General features: G+C 52.3%; 1 protein-coding gene across 3 annotated transcripts; it reads right to left on the reverse strand.

The window, feature by feature from the left end:
• Positions 1-809: 809 nt before the first annotated feature.
• On the reverse strand, positions 810-20,477 carry slc27a4 (solute carrier family 27 member 4). 3 transcript variants are annotated; one of them, XM_069183256.1, is made up of 13 exons: positions 20,404-20,477; positions 18,109-18,277; positions 15,135-15,529; positions 13,795-13,953; positions 13,229-13,298; positions 11,832-11,923; positions 10,693-10,802; positions 9,105-9,314; positions 7,914-8,040; positions 7,463-7,600; positions 5,017-5,181; positions 3,778-3,924; positions 810-3,283 (listed from the first exon to the last, which is right to left on the reverse strand). In XM_069183256.1, exons 2-13 carry the CDS (start codon positions 18,267-18,269, stop codon positions 3,126-3,128), a joined length of 1,932 nt encoding a protein of 643 aa, XP_069039357.1. In that variant the 5' UTR covers positions 18,270-18,277; positions 20,404-20,477; the 3' UTR covers positions 810-3,125. The 3 variants fall into 3 exon arrangements, with proteins under 3 accessions (XP_069039357.1, XP_069039355.1, XP_069039356.1); XM_069183254.1 differs by lacking the exon at positions 20,404-20,477 and adding an exon at positions 20,050-20,386; XM_069183255.1 differs by lacking the exon at positions 20,404-20,477 and adding an exon at positions 20,336-20,385.
• Between the last annotated feature and the right edge of the window lie 2,824 nt (positions 20,478-23,301).

The following is a 23,301-nucleotide window of genomic DNA, read 5'->3' on the forward strand; positions in this document are numbered from 1 at the left end:
ATTTGGTGTCTGTGCTTGGCTAAGGAGCCAATGACGAGAAGCTACAATCTGTACCCAGCTACCCTCTTAAAGGAGTAAATTTCACACCTGGGCAATAGCAGCACAGTACCGATGCCCCCTGCTGCATTACAGCATACCTGTAGTCCCATCCCTTAAACACACACACACACAGATCCTTTAAAAATGACCCCAAACTTGTCACCCCATGGCAGCAAGCCTGCCAACTGAAGCCTGCTACGTGCAAGATCACCACCAGAACAGGAAACCAGGAAATCACCACCAGCACCACCAGCCCCCACCTGGGAGACACACAATGGCCATTCTGCACCAGCAGCCCCACCTGGGAGACACACAGTGGCCATTCTGCACCAGTAGCCAGCAGATCAGGGAAGGTGAGACGTTGCTTCACCAGGTGAATAAAGAGGTAACTTTAGGCAGGCCAGGTTTCTTAAACTCCACAAGGAAGTTTAACCAGGACACTGACTCTAATGCCCCTGTCCTTATGAACAATAGCATAGGGTCCTTATCGATCGAGTGGTCTGGATCTGTGTTTAACAGCTCAGTGCTGGCAGAAAGCTCACTGTGCTGGCAGTGCTTTCACTGTAAGCGATGTGGGTATATAAACAGTCTCAGGGGACTAATTACCAGTACAGTTATCCCATTTTGCTCGTATTTCATTGAGGTGAGAAAAAGGTTGCATTTAAAAGCTTTTTGCAAAAGATGACACAATGACAATTTAAAGAACCAATCATTAATGTCTGAAGGCACACATGGTTATGGGTTTTAAAAATGAGCACTGTCTTGCCACATCTTTTATCAGCGATCTGTTTATTATTGCACCTAAAAACTGGGACAGCTGCACATCACATTTCAGAAATTCACAGATGAAACCCACAGCCGAAGAGTGTGCCCAAGACTGCACTGGACGTATAGGTGACAAAGTGGCCGTTTCACCTTCACCTGGCGTGTAAAACTGGAATGTGCACCAGGGGGAAAAGGCACACTGAGCTGCTTTTAAATCCGTCGCGCAGATCACTTTTTTTTTTATTCCTAGCGTTCAATCTGATCTAATCCAAAACAACCTTAAATCATCCGTAATGACAACACAAAACCCAGACTTTGAGACCACCCTGCTGGGTGCTAGAAAACAGAAAAACAATCAAACCTAGAAAAAAACAACAATGACTGACAAATCTGACCTTTGACCCCCTAGACATGAATCATACACTGAAAGGGGTCTCTCGAGCCCACCACACATCAGAGCAGTGTGCCTTGCAGCCTATACAAGCCACTCCTTTATCCAGACTTCTTGAGAGGATGAGTGGAATAAAAAAAATTCTTCCTTTGGGGGTGTCCAAACTGCTGTTTATTGTCTGTCCTGGGAGAAAGACTGACTATCGTCCTGTCTCTCCACTCGCAGGCCAGCAATTTCTGCAAAAATCTGGCCCAGACCCAGCACAGGTGCTCCAGTAGTTAAGGCACAGCACTTTGCTTTGCTCCTCATTCATGCTTGCGGGGGAAAAAAAAAGACAGTTATTTTAGTTTTTTTCACTCCCTTTTCCTCCACCCTGGATATTTCACCGAGAGAGCTCAGACGCAAATGGATCAGTGTTCTTTGGATTCTTCCTCGGCGAAGAGGCTGGGGATTTTCACATTTATAGCACCGAGATCACCGGATCAGTCGGGTGGGGAACGTGGCCCCCACCCTTCTGCACCAAACTTCATTTTCACCAAGATCACGCAGAAACACAAACGATTAAAAAGCATGAATCGGGTGGACATGTCTCTCACGGATCCGAGCAGCGTGTCCGCCTTCTGGCTGAGCGAATGTAACCCTTTCAACCATACGTGTAAAATTCCCGAAGCCTGCCTGATCTGTGACTCCGGGCTGTTTGTTAAACAAACCTGCGTTCTTAAAAAATAAGAAAAAAGTGGCGTTTTTCATTCAAATCTTTTCTTCTTCCCATCTACCATACTTGTCATTTGCAGGGGGTTTTTTTTATTACTCTCCAGATGCATCCTGTATCGAGTGTTTAGTCTGTCTTTGCAAGCCTTGGCAGTTGCAAAGGGTTTGGGCTATTTTTAAACTTTGGAAGGAGCAATTCTGTTTGTGCTTTCCTGTTAATTAAGCCTCGCTGATGCAGCCAGCATTTTTGCTGCGCAAAAGTATAGCACACAAGAGCGGAGAACGGATGTCTCAAGATGGGCGAAGAAGAAACTGGGGGAAGTATATAGGTGTTGCACACACCTCTAGGTGCTTCTCACTTTGTGCAAGTCTAATTGCCTTCCTCCCTGACACTTCCTGTCATTCAGCTAGGACTCGTCTTTAGAATTGAAATTGAAATAGTTTAAAATGAACCCAGCACACACCTAGCAATCAGATCGTACAGCAGCCTTAACAGAACGCAAGGCTTAGATTGGAAAATGCACTTGGTCAGATAATGCGATATGTGCCACACCTAACAACAAAATTCGAATGTAATAAATTCTGTTTGGATTTGGTAAGTCAACACCATTTATTTCTCGCAACATTCTATTTTAAAACTCAAACGAATGAGAAATGCCTTCAATCTTGGCCTCACAACACCTGCTAAGCATACATTGAAAAGCAGTGGTTAACATTCTTCAAAATATATATTTTTTAAATCTTAAATATAAAAACGATGACAAAATTAAAAAAATAAAATCTGCATGTGCTTTCGGAAATACCCAACAGTTACAGCTGCGGTATGTCACTTTAAAAATGGGAAAAAAAAAAAAACGACTCTGCAGGGCCTGACAGTTAACCGACGGCAAACCCCGCTGAGAAACCTGAATATACCGGATCAGCAGGCGGCTCTTCCCCAGGTAAGAGAGAAAGGGTTTCATTTCACGCCAGCCAGAGAAACAAAGGAAGATTTATTTACGTTGTTTGAGAGTCAGATCTGCAAGTCCTGCCCCTTTTGATCCTCTGTGCGCATCTATTTCAGCCCTAGAATCAGCATCCGTCTCCGTTCCTCAAAACTATTAAGGATTGAATTATATATCTTTATCCCCCCCTCCCCCCACTGCCCCTCTGCTCCTGCTGCAGAGGGTCTGATCTGCAGCATCAGGTTCTGAGGTGTCAGAGATCTCAGTCCTGGACGTCACAGTTTCTGCTTTCCTGATAGGATGTCCTGATACAGCTCCTCGTCCAATGAGACGTATTTCCCTTGGCTAGGCTCCAGGAAATACAGTTTGTCGGAGACCGCATTGGGGTTGAACCCCTCCCTCTTCATTTCGGTCTTCTGGAACTTGTATGTCCCTGCAAAGAGACAGAGACTTAGATCACTACTTCGATCAGAACAGCACTGGGCAAACAGACAGGGACGTCAACTAACATAAACCAGCACTCGGCACTCATCCAGCACTCTTCAGAGTGTTATGCAAACTGAACCAAGGTTAATGGGCCAATCAACTGGCTGATTTGTGACAAATGCTCCCAAAAGTATGCTCTTCGGAGGCAAATTCTTAAGTTTCAGTCCTGGTTTCTGGTTCACCTGTCCTTGGAATTACCCCGACCCTCTCTCATGCTAAATCGGTTAACGTAAAACAGGAGCCACCCCTTTACACAAAGGGTTGTGGTAGTGTGGCACAAGCCGTCAGCCCACGCTGCTGAGGCCGATTCCCAGGAGCCTGCGGGGGAGCTCCGTTCCGAGAAAGCGCACCGGCGTGGGTTCGGAAGTTCGGACCCGCTTCCCCCCCGCCTCGGAGCTGCGCGCCTCGATCCAAAGGCTTCCAGGCCGACGTGTCACCCACCTGTCTTGTTGACCTCCGGCAGGAGCCGGAGGAAAACGGGCCGCGCGTAGGGGGGCAGCGCCCTCTCCAGCTCCCTCCCAAACTTCTCCAGGTCCGTCCCGTTGTGGGGGTCCGCAATCGCGGCCATGCCGGCCTTCCCCTCAGCGCCTGAGAGGCAGAACATCGAGGCCTTTGAAGGAAGCTGGCCCTCCGGCCTCCTTGAAAGAGGGACCGCAGTCCCAGTTTCTCAGACTGGTTCTTAAACCGCGGGAACAAATCGTTGACGGTCTAGAAAACGCGGAACAAATTCCAAATCGAGCACAGAGTCGTGAACTTTGTTGTAAAAAGTACTGTGAGTCGGCATGCTGTCGCCACCCATCATGGTGTGATGTGGCCCTTCCTGCTCACTAGTCACTGCACAGGCGAATGTAATGCCATACAGGACAAGAAAAGCCGAAAAAAAACCCCTAAACGTGTCTACCATAGATAATAATTCGGTTGATGGTTCGATGGACTGCTCAGGTAGGACGTACTGGAAAGCCGGAAGACGCCAGCCCTCCAGGAAGTGAGTCCCAGAGCCCTAATTCTGGGCGGCCCACCGGAATGAGCTGCGTGCAGTTGGCCCCCCTACAAACAGCACAAACGAAGAAACCCACCTCATTCGTCAGTGCTGCGTTTGTGCCGGTTTTAGCCGTTGAAAGTAAGATGAGATCACTTTATCAGCCCTATACCATTTCATGCATTAGGGATTTGTCTTTTCGCAGACCCCAACCTGCTCTCCATGAGACACACAGACAGGGAGAGAAGCTGGGGGTCAGAGCGCAGGGTCGGCCATTTATACGGCGCCCCTGGAGCAGCTGGGGTGAAGGGCCTGGCTCAGGGGCCCAACGGAGTAGGATTCCTCAGCCGGCCGCGGGATTCGAACCGGCAACCTCCCAGCCACAGGCGCAGATCCTGAGCCACAGAGCCACCGCCCCGCCCCCCAGCTGCTTTCGGTCCCGAGATATAGCGCCTTCTTTTTCGGGCGGGCGACGTCACCCAGCCCCCCTGCTGCGGCACCGGGGAACCGAAACTGATTTCATTCGGTATGGCTGTGTTTCTGCCGCTGAAGGCAGCGTTTGTGCCGCCATCGTTCCCGGGATATAACGACTGAGGTGGGTTTCATCGTTTGTGCTGTTTGGAAGGGGGGTGGGGGGGCGACAAGAGGGCCCACAGGAAGCCCGTTCTACAGGAGCCGGAGTCAAACGGTGAACAGGCTACCTGGCACTGCCACGCCGTAGACCACCACGTCCGTCATGTCCAGGATGCGGCTCAGGGTGCCCTCCACCTCCGTGGTGGACACGTTCTCGCCCTTCCAGCGGAAGGTGTCCCCCGTGCGGTCCTTGAAGTACATGTACCCCAACTCGTCCATGATGAGCACGTCGCCTGCGGGCGGGGAGAAAGGAAAGGAATCAGCCCCCCGCCCTACCAACACAGGGAGGAAGTCCGGACGTCTCTCACAGCGCCTCGCGACCGAGGACACAGGAGCTTCCCCCCGGATAACAAATCAACCGTCCCCTGCGCTGTGTTCCACAGCCAACAAAGGGCAGAGCTGTAGGGTGGCCGAAACGGCACAGGGGCTTGCAACTCGGAGGTTGTGGGTTCAAATCCCAGGGGAGGCACAGCTGCTGGTCTCTTGACAGCAACATAAAGGTAACAAAGGGGTGCAGTCGGGCAAAGGCGGGATTGGGGGCAGATAACACACCGGGGAGAGACAAAAGAGTTTGAAATCACAGCTGGAGTACACCAAGTCCTTTCCTTTTCATAAACATTACTGACACACTGACAGAGGAGGTAAGAACAGAAGTGCCTTGGGAACTCATCTTTGCTGATGATGTGGCACTGATGGCAGATTCAGAAGTAGAACTACAGGAGAAAGTGTTCAAATGGCAGAGGAGTCCGGAAAAAGGTGGACTGAAAATGAATGCAGAAAAATCTGAAATAATGGTAAATGGAGAGAAGAGGAGATACTATGACCAATGTTGAGGAGACAAATGGAGGAAAACTGAAACAAGTTAATGGCTTTAAATACCTTGGATCAAAACTGGTAAAGGGAGGAGAAACACTGGAGGCAGTAAAACAAAGAGTGAAAGCTGGATGGAACAAGTGGAGAGAAATAACTGGAATAATCTGTGACAGGAAAATTCCTAGAAAGTTAACGTGCAAAATGTACAAGACTGTGATTAGACCTGTACTACTATATGGAGCTGAATGCTTGGCAGTTGGAAAGAGGGAAGAGAACTTGATGAGAAGAACTGAAATGAGGATGTTGAGATGGATTCTGCAGATTTCAATGAAGGATAAGATCAGAAATGAAGAAATCCGTAGACGATGTAGGGTGGTGGATGTGGCTGAGAAGATGCGAGAGGCGAGGTTACGGTGGTATGGACATATCGTGAGGAGGGACGTTGAGGAAGTAACACAGAGGGTAACGGAATCTGAGGTGGAAGGTAACAGGGGAAGAGGCAGGCCTAGAAAGAGATGGATAGGTTGTGTGAGAAAAGATATGGAGGTGTGTGAAGTGAGTGGGGGAGATGTGCTCGACAGAGACAAGTGGAGAAGAGCAACCAAAGCAGCGGGCCCCAGGACAGTCTGGGACTGAGGCTGGGAAAAAAAAGAAGAGGAAGGGGAAAGAACTCTGCAGTTCAGCCTGCCAGCCCTGCCAATCCAGACAACCCCCAGTGACTGGGGAAATACTCGGGTATCTGCAGAGTTTGGGGTTAGCCGCTCACAGCCCCCGTTACCCTGATCAGCTGCCAGCAGAACCAGGACGTCTCCCCTTCCAAAATGACCGATGCAATAATCCACCCCTCTATTTTCTAACCACTTGTTTCACTTCATGGTCGCAGGGGAGCCGGAGCCAAGGCAGGGTACGATCTGGGACGGGACGCCAGTCCACCACAGGGCAGACACACACACACTTGCAGCAGGGCCGATTTTCCCCAGAAGACAAATTAACCAACCAGCATTGTCTTTGTACTGTGGGAGGAAACCCACACAAACACTGGGTGGGGGGGAACGTGCAGACTCCACACAGAGTTTTCTCCACTCCATCCATTTCCGAACTGCCTCGCCCAATTCAGCGTCTCCACACGGGGCGCCCTGGCAGGATGGGGGCGCACCCTGGACGGGACACCGTCCACCAATGAACCTACAAGCGCGGCCGCAAGTGGACAGAAGCACCGTGGGAGGAAACTTGCGTGCATGCGAACACAGGGGGAGAACACACACACACTCCACACAGACAGCACCCCGGGGACCGGAATTGTAACTCGGGGCCCCCCCCCAGTGATGTGAGGTAGCAATGCAGAGCGCTGTGCCACCCCACAGATACAATCGCGTGAATTCAAATTTCACACCTGCTGGATATCCATGTTGGAATTAAATGAGTGGAGCACAAGTGAGAGGGAACTGAAAATAGTGCACGTGCCCATGTGGAAAAATAAGCCCAGCGAGGCGGGGGTGGGGGACGCAGGAAGCCGGAGAACAATACGGGGCCACACAGGTGGGTGAAAAGTCCAGTCACCCTTTTAAAATTTCCGGGCGCAGAACTGGGTCTGAGCAAGGGATTCCCACAGCTGGGAAGACTGGGGACTCGAAAGGGAAGTGCACGGAGCAGGCAGGACCACCCCTGCGTCCGATTCCAGCTCCGCGCCCCGCTACACACCCGAGAGGTACGCGCTGTCCCCCTTCTTGAAGACGTCCCGGGCGATCTTCTTGCTGGTGGCGGACTCGCTGACGTAGCCATCGAACCGCCGCAGCGGGTCGTTCTGGATGATTCTGCCTACCAGCTGCCCTGGTTCCCCTGCGGAGGGAGAGAGAGAGAGATTACTTTGTGTACGTGAGCCAGCTAGAAGGTCACCCTCCCCATGTTGCCTTCTGCTATAGCACGGTTCTTAAATAGCGATCCCAGCGTACTGGCTTAAACAACATGGCTAGCCAGCTTGTTCCACACACCCACCACCCTTTGTGTAAAGAAGCACCCTTCTCCTTTTTAAATGTCCAATTCATGTTGTTTTCACTTGTAGCCTCCAGTTCGCGTTTCACTGTTGGTTCCAGAGCGCTGCCATGTTGGGCTCAAAGCGTTCAGGAAGGTGTGAGAAGCCAGGCGCCGGTACCTGGCTTGCAGGGAATACAGACGCCATCGGGCCTGCGGATCAGCTCCATGGTCTCCTCGTCCACCTTCACCAGCCTGGTGGGGTAGACAAAGGGCAGGATCCGGCTGTTGAAGCCACAGGCGCCCACCTTCCGACAGACACAAAGAAGGCATAGTGATCAGAAGCCCACCATCTGCACCATCTGGGAATGCTGCAGGTCGTGACCACACACATCAGAAAGCCAATTAATGCTGCCGAGGGTCAAGGCCAACCGGATCTCATCCTAGGAGCTCAGGGAAGGACTACACTCTGGACAGGATACCAGTCCATTCCCGGGAGCACATACACACCTCAGCAAAACACCAATTTACCTGCGGAAAGTGGCAGGAAACTGGAGCTCCCAGAGACACAGCCCTCATGAGCACAAAGAGAACGTGCAGACTCCGCACAGAAGGCTCGGCAGTGTAAAATCAACCCTGAACCCAAGGTTCTATGTGGTGGCAGCTATTAACTGTCACACCACCAGTCCCCTCCCTGATTTTAACCATTCCACCCAAAAAAAAAAACCCCGACAAAATCTGATCATCTGTTTTATGGAACATGAAAATGACAATAACAGGGCTTTTCGTCCCAAAGGCAAGTCCAAGTCTGAGCCAGGAGACCTCCGGGGCCCTTTAGCTTGTGACATGTGACATGCCCTCGAGTTGCCCCTGCCAAAGCTGGTACCCATTTTATACCGCCAGGTGCACTGGAGCACTTTTATGGGACACTCGAACCCACGACCTTCTAACTTCTGAATCTAGAGCCCGCAGTTCCTCCCAGGGCCAGAGAAAGCACGAGCGCGCAAAATACAGAATCACAGAAAAAAAAACAACCGCCTGTGTTTCACTTTGCAGCAGTGGGGCAAATACAGAGCCTTAACACGGCATCAGGACATGATATGGTACTGTATGAGGACAAGCGTGGGTGCAAAGTCATTCGAAAGCTTAGAGTCGAGGCTGATAATTTCATACCAGGACCTGAGTACGTGTTTCACCGAGGCTAAAGCTCTGGGGGCAGAAATGAAAAGGAGAGGGGCCCATAGATCTGAAACGGCTTGGGAAGAAAACGCTGCCATGCCTCCTTCCCAGCATGCCGCCATCCGCCCTTCCCAGCATGCCGCCATCCGCCCTTCCCAGCAGGCCCTGCTGCTGACGCCCCCGACTGCAGTACCTTGTTGTCGAAGTTGCCCAGGCTGCAGTTGCACTCGGTGGCCCCGTAGAACTCTGCCACCTGGGGCACGCTGAAGCGGGAGGTGAACTCCTCCCAGATGGACTGGCGCAGGCCGTTGCCCAGGGCCATGCGCACACGGTGCTGCCTCTCTGACTCCCTGACCGGCTGGTTCAGCAGGTAGCGGCAGATCTCCCCGATGTACTGCACAATCTGGGGCACAGCAAACACGGCCCTGTGAGCGCCAGGAGCCACACAGCGCGGAGTGTCGCACACCACACAGACCACACAGCTCAGAGTGTCTCAGAGTGTCACACACCACACAGCTCAGAGTGTCACAGGCCGCACAGCTCAGAGTGTCACACACCACACAGGCCGCACAGCTCAGAGTGTCACACACCGCACAGCTCAAGAGTGTCACACACCACACAGCTCAAGAGTGTCACACACCACACAGCTCAAGAGTGTCACACACCGCACAGACCACACAGCGCGGAGTGTCGCACACCGCACAGACCACACAGCGCGGAGTGTCACACACCACACAGCTCAGAGTGTCACACACCACACAGCTCAGAGTGTCACACACCACACAGCTCAGAGTGTCACACACCGCACAGACCGCACAGCTCAGAGTGTCACACACCGCACAGCTCAGAGTGTCACACACCGCACAGACCGCACAGCTCAGAGTGTCACACACCGCACAGACCGCACAGCTCAGAGCGTCACACACCGCACAGCTCAGAGCGTCACACACCACACAGCTCAGAGCGTCACACACCACACAGCTCAGAGCGTCACACACCACACAGCTCAGAGCGTCACACACCACACAGCTCAGAGCGTCACACACCACACAGACCACACAGCTCAGAGTGTCACACACCGCACAGCTCAGAGTGTCACACACCGCACAGGCCGCACAGCTCAGAGTGTCACACACCGCACAGACCACACAGCTCAGAGTGTCACACACCGCACAGGCCACACAGCTCAGAGTGTCACACACCGCACAGACCACACAGCTCAGAGTGTCACACACCGCACAGACCACACAGCTCAGAGTGTCACACACCACACAGCTCAGAGTGTCACACACCACACAGCTCAGAGTGTCACACACCACACAGCTCAGAGTGTCACACACCACACAGCTCAGAGTGTCGCACACCACACAGCTCAGAGTGTCACACACCACACAGGCCGCACAGCTCAGAGTGTCACACACCACACAGACCACACAGCTCAGAGTGTCACACACCACACAGACCACACAGCTCAGAGTGTCACACACCACACAGACCACACAGCTCAGAGTGTCACACACCGCACAGACCACACAGCTCAGAGTGTCACACACCGCACAGCTCAGAGTGTCACACACCGCACAGCTCAGAGTGTCACACACCGCACAGCTCAGAGTGTCACACACAGAGTCCGAGGTGGGTTGCGGTATCTAGCGGGAGTCACTCTGGATGGCAGCAGAGGCTGAAGGAACTACGCGAATGGTCAGGTGCGAGTAAGTCACCGCGAGCCGGGTTATCGTGAAAACCGGAGTGGGACGAGCCGGCGGCGTGGAGGCACTCACAGTGCAGTTGTACTTCACGCAGTCGTCCCAGAAGCGGGACGCGGAGAACTTCTTCCTGATGACCACCGTCATGCCGTGCAGCAGGCACTGCCCCACCCCCACGATGTTCCCTGGAGGGACAGAGAAGCCGCAAGGACATTCTCAAGAGCGCTCGGTCGTTTCTATACAATCACAATAGAGCACATTTCAGACAACACCCCTGACTGAGGATCGGTCCACCTCCAGCAACGATCACAGCATCGGTCCCACTGCGTTCACACTTGTCCACGGTAATACGGGAATGCTCCGCCCACAGCAGGTGGCGCAGCTCTGCCTGGGATGTGAACAGCTGTTCACGAGCTTCCTGGGGCCCAAACTGCGCCTCAGCATAACCAGCCCCCGTGAATCGCCACATGAGCCAGGTGTGCTGCTGCTTTCAAGGAGGCACCCGAGCCATGCGTGCCAGCAAACGTGCTTCTGGTGAGGTCCCTTAGCATCAGGCTTCTTACCCTCGTAGCACAGACCTGGGAGAACACCGGGTCTGGTACTAGTTAGGAATCAAGGGACATATCACATGCTGGTCTGTGTTGCTTTGGATTACTCCTATGAAACATACAACTCTCTAATACTGGAGGCCACTTACAAATATAAAAAGGCCGCATTGTTCTGCAGTTAGCAAGAGCTTGTTAGATTCCATGTGGCATTTTGCTGCATGTACAATATTTTAGTAGCAAGGCTCCCTAAAAGTTATGATCCGCGCAAAGCCGAGGGACATGGTTCATATCTGGCCATATTTCCCCCTGGCCTTTACCAATCATGGCCTCCCAATAATCCCCATCTCTGAACTGGCTCCATCGCTCTGCTCTCCTCCCCACTGAGAGCTGGTGTGTGGGGCGCGGACTGGCGCATCATCCAGGTGGGGCTGCACACTGGTGGTGGCGGTGGGATTCCCCATTACGCTTTGAGTGGAGTGTCCAGACATTATTAGAATTATATCTGCCACTCTTTCAAAATGTCCGAATCAAGGATGGATGAAGCTGTAGGGCAGAGGGTTTTAACTACGACTGGCGAGAACGCTACCGCGTCACATCTCACGAAAAATGCACTTCAGTTAAAGAACATGAGGTAACCACAGCTCACTGCAAGCCCCCGTCTCTTACCTGCAGAGTGGTAGAGGGGTAAGCAGTCATACAGGACATCATCAGAGCGCATCCTGAAGCCGTAGTAAACCAGCGCTGCCATCCGATAGTACCTGGAACAGAGACGGAGACCCAGTCAGACTCCTGATGTCCACCTGGAGGCTTCAAAAAGACTCGTGAAAATCGATCTTTCAAAGGTAGCAGCTCTAAAGACTCGGTAAGAGATCACTTTATCAGCCCTATGCAATTTCTTGCATTAGGAATTTGTCTTTGCGCAGACCCCAGCTTGCTCTCCATGAGACACACAGACAGGGAGAGAAGCTGGGGGTCAGAGCGCAGGGTCGGCCATTTATACGGCGCCCCTGGAGCAGTTGGGGTTAAGGGCCTTGCTCAGGGGCCCAACGGAGTAGGATTCCTTTGCCGGCCGCGGGATTCGAACCGGCAACCTCCCAGCCACAGGCGCAGATCCTGAGCCACAGAGCAGCGCCCCAGTTTTTTATTTTTTTGGTAAGGTCTGTCCTGTTCTGCCCTTGACAAGCGTAAGAAACTGTGTTTGGCTGTGCAGGTGCCTTCTTGCTACATTTCCCCAGATGCTCTGAATAATCAAATCAATCACGAGCAACATGTAAGACATCGGTATCGATGACACGTGGGGTCATTTAGCAATTTTCTACAGCAGGTGGCTCAGACTCCTGAAGGCCCCGGATGTCTTCTGCTTTCTGACCCAGCCCGAGTTCTCAAATTAATTCAAACCGTCTTGATTTAAAAAACATAAACGTGTACTATTTCGATATTTTATGCTTCTAAATTATGGAACTCACTACCACTTTTTATTAGGCAGGCAAGCTCGGTACATTGTTTTAAAAAACATCTGTTTTTAATTTAGCTTTTAGTTAAAATGGTTCTTTTTGTTCTTTCTATTTATCTTTCGGTTTTATCTTTTATTGTTCTTATTTTATGACGACTTTTCTTATTTTTATTTGTTTCCTTTTTTTTAAGCATAAATTGATATGTATGTGGCTTTACTGTATTACTGTGTTTTCCTTGACAACTGAAAGTCTCTCTCAATTTTAAGATTTTATTGTTTTGCTTGGTTTGCACAGCACTTCGAGCTGCTATTTGTATGAAAGGTGCGCTATAAATAAAGTTTATTATTATTATTACTTTTATAGATCTGTGAGGCTGAAGAGATGTATTGCAACAACAAACTTCAATTAAGCAGTTCAACACATTGCACCAGTGGGAGCTCGGGGCTGTGTGTTTGCAAACCTCCAGAATTTCAGCCACGATTTCCAAGAGCCATGCATTCACTTTGAAATAAAGACCAGCATTTTGCTTTCAGTGCCCAGCTTGCCCAGCACAGCAGGGTGGCTCACTGGCTAAGCCAAGGCAGAACGTCTCATCTACCGCTGGCTCACCTGCTGTGTACCACAATCGCCGCCTTGGGCATGCCAGTCGTTCCCGAGGTGTAGATGTAGAAGAGACGATCTGCGAGAGAGAGCAGAGGAAACATCTCGTTACCCGTCTTACGAAACTGCGAGAAGCAGAATTCCCCCCCCGTTCAATTTAGCTCTATAATGAGACGGGGAGATGATCACACCAAAACGCACATAAGAATGTTCTTTAATGAAGGTTTTTTAACGTTTAACACAGTCATAAACAGTTTTCACAGTTTTTATGAGCAAACCACAGAATCGTTGATTTCCAAAGACTTGGATCAATTTAAAATGCGATCAAATCATGCTCCCGATTGGTTATGAATTAAGATCCTGGGACCGAAATCTAACCTCCCTTCAGCCCAGGACAACCAGTTTACTTCCCTGATGATATGACTTGCCTATCTGATCAATTATATACCAGTGAAAACTCTGTCAAGCCTGGGAAAATAAAGAAATTCTAGAAACACAGAAAAAAATTGAGGAATTAAAAAAAAAACGGTGCACCCTTCCTGTAGCACGCAGAACCTCTCCGAGGGCTCGCTCACCTACGAAGCCGCGTTGGGGCGCGCTGGGTGGGTGAGGGGGGGACGCCTCCAAAAGGGGCTCCAGGCACTCTGTCCCCTCAGGGACCTTCTGGGGGTCCCAGTCCCCCGAGCAGAACATCTTCACCGTCTTCCCCATGGAGCTGTGGACCTCCCGCACGGCTGAAAACAAAACAGGCAGAGACATGGCCACCTCAGACCCGGGGTCCTGAACAGCAGAGCCACAGCAAACGCAGTTAACTCTGAAACTGACCAAGCCACACGGGCCTGCGATCAGATTGAGCCCACTGTGATAGACTGTAAAGGTTCTTCCAGCTGCCTCAAACATTAAGCTCGCCTGATGATGAATGGAGGCCATCTGGCCCAGCTTGCTTGTCCAGAAGTTTGTCGTGGGTTCTGTTCATTAGCAGAATCGTCTTCATCACCTGCACTGCAGTAAATGGACGTTGGATGTTTATGATAGCGGAGTCGGGATTTATCCAGTTCTGATCCCAGCAGGCTGTTCCATCTGACTCTTTTTAAAGTACCAACACCGAAAGAGCTGGGTGGGATTCTTGAATTAGTCCAGTTAACCCTTTCATAGAGGCTGGCTGAACTGGTCTGTGAAGCTGCGGATACACGCACCCTCTTTGGTGGGATATCCCTGTTTGAAAGCACAAAATCCCGCCCAAGTGACAATACCGTCCACACAACATCCTCTTTCAGCAGGAAACAAGACCTCTGCTTCTGGTGATCTGTTGCTCACCCACACGCTGCTCTGTTACCAAGGGGAAAAGAAACTGCACTGCAATATCCTGTAGTCTGCAGCCTCAAATAGTGTAACTCTGAGCTTACACACACTCCTCCTCCTCCTCACCCTCTCACCCCCCCTCACACCCACTCATCCTCCTCCTCACCCTCACACCCCCCCTCACACACACTCACCCTCACACCCCCCCTCACACACACTCACCCTCACACACACTCACCCTCCTCCTCACCCTCACCCCCCCCCACACACACTCTCACCCTCACACCCCCCCCCACACACACTCACCCTCCTCCTCACCCTCACACCCCCCCACACACACACTCATCCTCCTCCTCACCCTCACACCCCCCCTCACACACACTCACCCTCCTCCTCACCCTCACACCCCCCCTCACACACACTCATCCTCCTCCTCACCCTCACACCCCCCCTCACTTTCACTCACACCCACTCATCCTTCTCCTTACCCTCTCACACCCCCTCACTCTCTCTCTCGCCCGCACTGACCCTCCTCCTCACCCTCACTGACCCTCCCCCTCACCCCTCACGCACGCTCATCGCCAACACAGCCGCCCCGCCCCCTGCTCCTCACCGTCCGCCAGCTCCCCGCCGAAGACCAGCGCCCGGGCGTCGGAGACGGCCACGCAGTGCACCAGGGCGTCCAGCCGCAGGTTGAAGTTGATGAGCGCCGCCTCCACGCCGATCTTGGCCATGCCCAGCCACAGCCCCACGTACTGGCAGCGGTTCTCCATGAACAACGCCACCACGTCGCCGGCGCGGTAGCCCCGCGCCCAGAGCAGGCCGGCCACCCGGCTGGAGTACTCGTCCAGCTGCCGGAAGGTCCAGGCCTCCCCCGTGCCCTCGAAGACCAGGGCGGTCTTGGGCCCGTGGCGCCGCACCGTCTCCGCGAAGATGCGGGGCACGGTGTTGCCCTGGCGGAGGTGCCGGCGCACGTGGAACTTCACGGTCAGCAGGACGAGCGCCGCGCTGCAGGGAGGAGGAGGGGAGAGGCGTCGGGAGGCGGCGGACGAGAGGCGACCCCCCCCCCCCCCAGCACGGGCAGAACGAACTAACCCAACCGCAGCTCTCGGGTGGACACTGGTGAATTGAGCACTCATCCAATCACAGCATCAGTGAAGGCGATGGCATCGCCAAAGGAATTAATTAGATAAGGGCTGCTCTTAAACACTTCAATTCTAGAAGCAGCATAGCGCCTTTCTAGGATTTCCAAGCCCCTGGCTCCTGTGAGCCACTTCTTGTAGACACTAAAGTCGCTATCCTATAAAACCTGGATTCCTAGTTCTGGGTTTCATTCCCAGCCAGTTTTCAGTGCCATAACTTAACCCACACTGGTTTTCTTTGTCTGGCTGAGCTCCGATGAAGCGGGTGGATTGCGAGTATTCGGGAGGTTGCCGGTTCGTATCCCGCGGCCGGCAGAGGAATCCTACTCTGTTGGGCCCCTGAGCGAGGCCCTTCACCCCAACTGCTCTAGGGTTGCCGGAGGAATGGCCGACCCTGCGCTCTGACCCCCAGCTTCTCTCCCTGTCTGTGTGTCTCATGGAGAGCAAGCTGGGGTCAAAATCCTAATGCAAGAAATTGTATAGGGCCAATAAAGTGATCTTATCTTCTCCTCCGCTTGTTGGCCTTTATTACTGATTTAGCTCTTACTAGTGGACTATCACTGCTAAACAGACACAGGTGACAATGACACTGTATCCGATACGCCAATAAAGAGCAGCTGTTCCTTCTGCAGACGTGCAATCGGGTGCATTTCAGGCGGCACACCTGACTGAGGGGCAGATCTGGAACAATTTGACCAGGAAGTAATAAATCCGGCAAGTGGCTCAATTCATTTACAAAATCGTCGGCGACAAAAACCTAAAATCTCAGGGCTGTGTGTTTGGGATCCGCCCTCTACCAAGTTCCTTCTGAGCTCTGAGATTAACAAGTCGGCCCCCAGGAACCAAGAACTGAAATCAATGAGCCTCCGATTAACGCGGAGCTCAAACCAGAAGACAGCAGTGTTCCTCCGGGATCAGGGCTGGGGAACGCTGATCTTGGAGTGAGGAGACGTTGAGTCTCAAACCCAGGCTTGTTTCTAGTCTGGCAAAAGCACCACGAGGCTGTGCTCGATCGCAGCCGAAAGATCCTGCAGCTTCTTTCTGTCCCCCAGAAAAGTAGTTTGACAGGTAAAATCCTTTTTTTTTTTAATCAGCTAAATTACCCCTTTGTCTAATTAAAGAACACCAATGCATTATTGGTATGCAATGCATACCAATGTGTACCAATGCAAGAGAATATCGGGGGAAATACGAAACTCACAGCCTGCACGTTGGCAGCTCTTTGTGACGAAATCTGGGCCCCTCCCACCACTTCTCTGTTTCCTCGTATTTCAGGAATGTGCAGACTTTCCTGCTTTCAGGAGAACCTGCTGCACAGAAACTGCAGCAACGGAATCCACCCAGCAGAGACCCGCTGAGGAAGCCGGAAGCACATATTTCCTTCTAACCGAAAGCCAACTCTCAAACGGCCTGGGCTGCCTTGCAGAGGTCTGAATCACTTCAGCCGCTGGGGCAGATTCTTCTTACATATAGCGAAACTCCACTGGCTGATGTTGCAACGCACAGCTCTGTGCGGTTCTGCAAATTCCTGTTTTTAAATTTATCGCGGGCAATCTGTTGGCCATTACCGCCGAAGGCATAATCAGAGCTCAATACGGGACTTTAGTGGAGTTTTGAACTCTGCAGTCCTGAAGGCTCTCTCGTATTCAATTAAAAACAAAGCCTCCCACTTCTATCTTATTCTTTTGGGGTTACATTAGGATTCCACTCAAAGGTGACTGATTTACCTTTATGTTCCCCATCAACAGGGGGTCTCCAATCCTGTTCAATTCAGCAGATTGTGCTATAGCAAACCACCAATCTCTCAAGATCAGGCACAATCTGACTGCGAACGCCGGCACAGGTGAGCTGCTCACTTCAGATAAATGAAGAGATCACTTTGAGCTAAACTCGACCGCCAATCTCTCAAGATCAGGCGCAATCTGACTGCGAACGCCGGCACAGGCGAGCTGCTCACTTCAGATAAATGAAGAGATCACTTTGAGCTAAACTCAACAGGCACTGCAGCCCCTCAAGGAGCAGAGCTCCCCTGAAGAAAACAAAAATGAAACTGGCGATTTATGGCAGCCCACCGGACAAGTACGAACAGCTCGGAGCTGCTCAGAACCAGCAGTACAGATCCCTGCTCTAAAGGAGTCCATTCACACCAGTATGAAGGCTGAGGAACAAGCAAGACTTGTGATTGCTTCCAAATACTGGACAATGACCATTCTCCACAGCAGTCTGAGCCACTGAGGTTTTTTTTTTTTACAAACTGCAGTCTCTCTATCTGGGGGCAGATCATGCTTCTTTGTAAATGCATTTTCGCTGCTCAACCCCCCCCAACAGATCTGCCTGGATCTTCGTGAGCTCAACACACACGGACGCCCATTCTCCCAGCATGTCTGAGCCGGATCCCCCAGGCTCCTCTCCTAGAGAGCCGAGGGCTGGACGACGGGCACTCACTGCAAGTCCCTCCTCACGGTCTTCGCGAAGATGCAGACGGACTTCCAGCCCCCCGAGCCCAGGTAGAAGATGAGGAGGCCGGGCAGCACCTGGATCCAGGGAAGGCCGAGGAGCAGCCTCAGGAGGAAGAGCACGGCCGCGCACAGCGCCAAGTGCAGCATCCTGGCACCTGCAAAGCAAGAAAGGGGGCGGTTTAGCACTGTGCCCGCGGCCTCCTGCAGTCCTGCCCCTGAACCGTGACCCCCCTGGCGGACACGCGGAGATGACCAGCTGCCCGCGCTGTGTCTGGGCCCATGGGCATCAGTACGGGCCGCGCGCTGGCACACGGGGGTTGAGTTTTGCTGCCAACTGACTCCGCGGCCTAGGGTTGGATGTATGTCTGGCAGCCTTCATGCGGGGAATTTTACAAGCTGTCCCCCGGGCGCGTGTGGGGGGGGTCTTCTCCAGGGAACCCCAGACACGCTGAGGGGGGCTCGACCGGCTTAATGTACGATCGCCCTCCCCCGGATCCCGGACTCTCTCCAGAAAGTGAATTCCTTACAAAAAAAAACAGCTTCCGTTTCTATACAAATGCCCCACCACCACAGACACCTTCAGTTATTTTTGTAAGGCGTTCATTGCATAGGAAAAGCTAACTATAACTATATGTCATAAATCTAAAAAAAAAAACATTTACATTTGAAAGATTTTGTTGCTTTTCTTTATTCTAAAGAGAATTAATTTGGAGCGCTGTAAACGTGCAGCATCACGCTAAAAAGACCATAAGAAAACGGCAGTTGGGGCTGGTAAATAAACAGCTTTGTCCTCCGTGTACAGGCATTTGAAAGGCGCCACGGCTGTTCTTCAACAGGGGCGCCCGGGCGAACTGCAGCCCACAAGGAGCGGCTGGGTTCACGCCCTGCAGCTCCCCGGCTGCAGGGGGAGACCACCGGTGTCCAGGAGAAGGGAAATGTAGGTGGACCGGGGCGGGGAGGAGAGAGAGGAGATCAGCGAGCTACGACCCTTTCTTTTATAACGCGGACCGATGCGCGGACGGAGCAGCTGCTGCACGGCGACGAGCAAACAGCGGCGCTTGTATCTAGTTTGGAGCTCAAGCGAGATCGACCCCCCCCAAAAAATGGTTTAGGATTTCGGTGACTTTTACGTAAACTTTGCGTGACCGAGGGGAGTGTTTCCTCTGATCCGTCCAGCACGTGCGGATCGCAGAGGGCAGATTCGGTCTCGGGGGGGGTGGAGCGGGTGTGACCGCAATTAGCCGCAAAGCCCACCTCAAGGTGTCCCTACGGACATGCCGGTCAACGTGTGTGTGTGTGTGTGTCCGTCCTCACCTAGGAACAATCCCGCAGGTTGAAACCGAGCGGTCACCCCCTTCCAGGAGTCAAAAGCATGAAAGAGGTTTAACCGCAGTGCGTGAGGCTGCCGGCTTTTCTGCCCCCTTTTTTTTTTTTTTTACATCGCATCCAAAAAAAAACCACCCCACCACCGGTCCCTTTCGTTTTTGTTTGTTTTTTTTTTTCCCGACGCGCGTCGCGCAGGTCACTTCGTCGCCACGCAAACGGTCAACACGACGAGCACCGGGACAAGCCGTCGCCGCTGCCGGCGTGGAAAGAGGAGGCATCACGCCTGGAATTAATGCACCGGGGTCCCAGGCTTCTGAGCCACAAAGGTGCGCATCGCCACCGCAGGACACCGCCGCCCGTCATCAGCACCGCCTGTTTTCGCCGCACACGCTTACGTTTCCCTGGGCTGGCCGCGGTGCATGAAGAGGGAGATGTAAATACACGCGTTAATTAAGCCATTTCCCGGGCTAAGAAGCTTAAACGCATCCTCAATAGCAGTCCAACGGGCAAGGTTGTTAAAGGACAGACGGGGAAGCCGGCGCTATGAATAGCCAAGATTAAAGCAATGGAGGACCCGGAAACTGCGCATCGAGAGACGTACCTGTTATTTCTCAATGAAATCCCCCCCCCCCTCCCGCCGAACGAGCCTCCAAACTTTCTGCGAGCGGCAGATCGGAACCTCGGTCCGTCCCAAACCACCTCGATCCGCTTAGATCGTCCTCTCCCGGCTGTGCATGACACCCCGACTCCAGGAGCGGAAACCGGGCGAGCCGCCGCTTTGCTCGCGTCCCGGGCAAGACCGCGCTCCGCGTCAGCTCGACTTTGCCCCCATGTCGCTCAGGCCGTCGGTCTTTCTCTCTCTCTCCTTTCAGTCCGCGCCTCTGTACCTGTACAACATCCCTCGCTGACCTTTCAATTTTCTCAGCCCGTCCCCTCCCCTCCCCTTACGCGCTACCTGCAGCGGCGCTCCATGCGTGCGCTTGATTGACGGGCACCCCGGCCAACCCAATCGGCGGCGGCCGGATTGTCTGCAGCGGGCTGGGGCGGGCTCGCCAGAAACAGGCCCCGCCTTTTAAACCCCCAGCCCTCCCCAACTCGGACTGGCGGCGACCAGGGGCCGTGGTTCTGGAGAGCGAGATCTGCGCCGGCAAGATCAGACTTCGGCGTGGCTGTCTGGAGTGAAGCGTGTGATTCACACGCCTCTGTCATTGTCAGCGCAGCTCACAGAGAAAGGTGAAAGAAACACAAAGGATAGGCACCGCAGCAATTTAACAGGTCTTAATAATAAATAATAATAATAATAATAATAATAATAAAAAATTCCTTACACATACAGTATATAGCACTTTTCTGGACACTACACTTAAAGCGCTTTACAGGTAATGGGGATCCCTTCCACCACCACCAGTGTGCAGCCCCCACCTGGATGATGCGCCAGTACTCTCCCCACACACCAGCTCTCAGTGGGGAGGAGAGCAGAGTGATGGAGCCAGTTCAGAGATGGGGGTTATAATAATAATAATAATAATAATAATAATAATAATTATTGCTTACACTAAAATAGCGCTTTTCTGGACACTCCACTCAAAGCGCTTTACAGGTAATGGGGACTCCCCTCCACTACCAATGTGCAGCATCCACCTTATTATTAGGAGGCCATGACTGGTAAAGGGGGTAATTTTGGACGGGACATTAACAGTCTCCTCCTTTCGAGAAGCAGGTGTAAGCCTGGTCAGTACCTGGATGGGAGACCTCCTGGGAAAGCTAAGGTTGCTGCTGGAAGAGGTGTTAGTGGGGCCAGCAGGGGGCACTCACCCTGCGGGCCGTGTGGGTCCTAATGCCCCAGTATAGTGACGGGGACACTATACTGTAAAAAGGCACCGTCCTTCGGATAAAATGTAAAACCGAGGTCCTCTCTGGTCATTAAAAATCAACAGGGCGTTTCTCGAAAAGAGTAGGGGTGTTACCCTGCTGTCCTGACCAAATTTCCCCCTGGCCTTTACCAATCATGGCCTCCTAATAACCCCCATCTCTGAACTGGCTTCATCACTGTGCTGGTGTGTGGGGAGCGGACTGGCGCATCATCCAGGTGGGGCTGCACATTGGTGGTGGTCGAGGGGATCCCCATGAGCTGTAAAGCGCTTTGAGTGGAGTGTCGAGAAAAGCGCTATATAAGTGCAAGCCATTATTATAATTAAATGAAAGAGGACACCAGGGAATGGGATTTTGCACATCTCGCACGTGGAGGAGGAGGGTTGTCAAAATGCACAATCAACCCCCCCCCCCAACAGACAAACTCAGGTTCCCAGCAGACAAGCATCACTCCCTACCTATCTTTCTTGAAATGAAAACCAGACCAACCTTCGATTTGAAGCGATTCAGGGATCTAGCCTGTGACCCTTTGTTTAAGACTCTCTGTGGTCATTAAAAATCCCAATGCATTTCTCGTAAAGAGTAGGGATGCCACCCTGGCGTCCTGGCCAAAATTTCCCCCTGGCCCTTACCAATCATGGCCTCCTAATAATCCCCCTCTATGAACTGGCTTCATTACTCTGTTCTCCTCCCCACTGAGAGCTGGTGTGTGGGGAGCGTTCTGGCGCACTATGGCTGCCGTCGCATCATCCAGGTGGGGCTGGACATTGGTGTTGGTAGTGGGATTCCCCATTACCTGTAAAGCACTATATAAGTGTAAGCTATTATTATTATTATTATTATTATTATTATTATTATTATTAAGGCTTCAACAACAGTGTCTAGCAGAGCACCCTGTCCACTTTCGCTCACGGCTGTTTCCCAGCAGGCCTTTGGTGACTCAACTTCCTGCCGGCCAGACTGCCCTGCGCCAGCATTCCTGACATTCCTCCGGAGCCGGGGGGGGGAGCTGGACAGACAGGTTGACGCACAAAGCCTGCAGAGGCGTGTCCGCAGTCGACGGGGCAGCGGACAGGGTGGGCGAAGGTACACCTGTAAACGCTGCGCTCTGGTTCCGAGGGACTAAAGCAGGTTTCAGCGGGTGCGCAATCATTCTGTGAGCCATTCCAAGGAAACGCCCCCTCCCAAAAGAAAAAAAATAATCCTACCAATTCCCAACTCTTCCGAGTTGCCGCAGTTCGAAGTTCATTCTCCGTTTATAACTTGCTGGCCACGAACGTATCGGGGTGACCTTCGTCCTCCGCGTTTCGATTACAGCGCAGATGAGGTCTGTGACCGTCAGCCGTCGCCAAGGAGTCAAAATGGACAGATGATCTGGGGAAGATCTGTTTTCTTAACGTTAGCAGCGATCCAATCCAGCCGTGTTTTCCCCCAGTCCATTTTGTTTTTAAATAAGAGACCCTTTCCAGAAATAGTCTTCAGCTCCCCAGATAGTAAAGACACAACATGCGACTAGTTGACTCTCATTACGCCAGTGGCTCGGAAATTCAGTCACAGTTGGAAAAAAAAAAAAATCACCGTATATTACAATCAACCAGAACCTTGTGCTAATTTACTTCGGAAATAACAGCTTTACAAATGCAAACTGAACGCCGACACCTCCCCAACGTCCCCAAAACCTGTCATGTAACATTATACACCAGCAACCACCTCTCGCATGAACCCCGCCAAATGGGTTCGGGCAAGATTCTCCCCCCCGTTTTAAAAATTAAGCTGAAGACGTCGCGACTCCAGCTCGCCAAGGGCTGTGGAGAGGCGTCCCCCCCCAGAGGGAGCGCCCGCCGGATCCCAGAAATCCACACCCGAACGGAAAAAAGACGTCAACTCCATACCACCGGCATGGCAGGAACCCAGAACGCTCCCGAAACAGGCCCCGCGACATTCGCCGTGATTTCGGTTCTTGTAAAATAATAATAATAAT

The sequence above is a fragment of the Lepisosteus oculatus genome, chromosome 24 (genome assembly GCF_040954835.1).
Source record: "Lepisosteus oculatus isolate fLepOcu1 chromosome 24, fLepOcu1.hap2, whole genome shotgun sequence".
NCBI lineage: Eukaryota > Metazoa > Chordata > Actinopteri > Semionotiformes > Lepisosteidae > Lepisosteus > Lepisosteus oculatus.

Bases quoted from the DNA above. Each gene is read 5' to 3' on its own strand.
- slc27a4 (XM_069183256.1), bottom strand. From the start codon at position 18,269: ATGCTGCACTTGGCGCTGTGCGCGGCCGTGCTCTTCCTCCTGAGGCTG. The intron at 15,530-18,108 runs GTGAGTGCCCGT...TCCTCCCTGCAG, and splicing joins ACCGTGAGGAGGGACTTGCA to CGCGGCGCTCGTCCTGCTGA. The intron at 3,925-5,016 runs GTAGCCTGTTCA...TCTGCCTCTCAG, and splicing joins CTACGGCGTGGCAGTGCCAG to GCGCTGAGGGGAAGGCCGGC.